We start from the raw sequence: 995 nt of genomic DNA, 5'->3' as shown, positions 1-995 counted from the left end.
GACGTGTGCTCTTCCGATCTTTTATAACGAAATTACGTCTTTAAATGAAAAATCACAATGATTTGTTTTAGCATGAGTATATTTAATATATGACATACAACATGATACAATTAATTTATTACAAAATAATTGGTAAGGCTTAAATTAATTATTAATAAATTTTGAATTAGCAACATTTTTTTTATAAAATTCAAATCATTAAAAGCGTCTTAAATGAAATTTGAATGAAGTTTTACGTTTGGGATATAAAATTATTATTTACGCTCGGTAGAATACATTCTGACTTTCGTCCATTAATCTTTGACCAGAGTAACTCACGATCAACAGAGTCACCAATATTCCGACAATTAAACATGCGAATTTTATTAATTCAGTGAATTCGTGTAATACCTGAATAATCTGCAAACACAGACAATTTACAACAATAGACAATTCTTGTATGTGTGAAAAGTATTAATCAATTGAAATATTAATTGATTTTTTAGTCTTAAGTAATTATATTTCTTTGATATAAAGAAATATTAATTTTAAAACGTATACAATACATATACAAATTAATTTTAGATTTTATGCAAAGTTATTATCATAGTTTATTTTATGATTTTATAACGCTATCTTTACTTTTTGTTGATAGAATATAAGAATATTCTTAAGAGAATAATATTCTTGATGCTTACTCGAATTCCCACTAAACTTAAAGCTGCAATAAGCAGTAGTAACAAAAGTAACGAAAACTCTTGATACGATGATTCTAATACGTTTACAAATCTATGGAACAGAAATAATGTTAACAAATATACAACACAATATGATATTAATATCATGATTTATAAAGAAATAGTTAAGAGATAAACAAACACTCTTACTTTATAGCAAGTTGATGTTTCTTTAAACATAGTATATATTCACGATATATTATTTCCTCGCTTGACGAATCAAGTTCTATATTCGTGTTATATCCATTTTTATCGATTTTTTTACCATTATCGGCTTTT

General features: G+C 24.7%; 1 protein-coding gene across 1 annotated transcript in view; it reads right to left on the bottom strand.

The window, feature by feature from the left end:
- Positions 1–995, bottom strand: part of LOC105455719 — a 2,056-nt gene that overhangs the window by 323 nt on the left and 738 nt on the right. The window contains exons 3-5 of the mRNA XM_011699249.1: positions 867–990; positions 678–768; positions 263–399 (exon numbers count right to left, since the gene is read on the bottom strand). Of these exons, the coding sequence (XP_011697551.1) occupies positions 263–399; positions 678–768; positions 867–990 (352 nt within the window). The remainder of the gene's footprint in view (positions 1–262; positions 400–677; positions 769–866; positions 991–995) is intronic.

This window comes from Wasmannia auropunctata, unplaced genomic scaffold (assembly GCF_000956235.1).
Source record: "Wasmannia auropunctata unplaced genomic scaffold, wasmannia.A_1.0 LD335883.1, whole genome shotgun sequence".
NCBI classification, from domain to species: Eukaryota; Metazoa; Arthropoda; class Insecta; order Hymenoptera; family Formicidae; genus Wasmannia; species Wasmannia auropunctata.
This window is presented reverse-complemented; position numbering and strand designations above follow the sequence as displayed.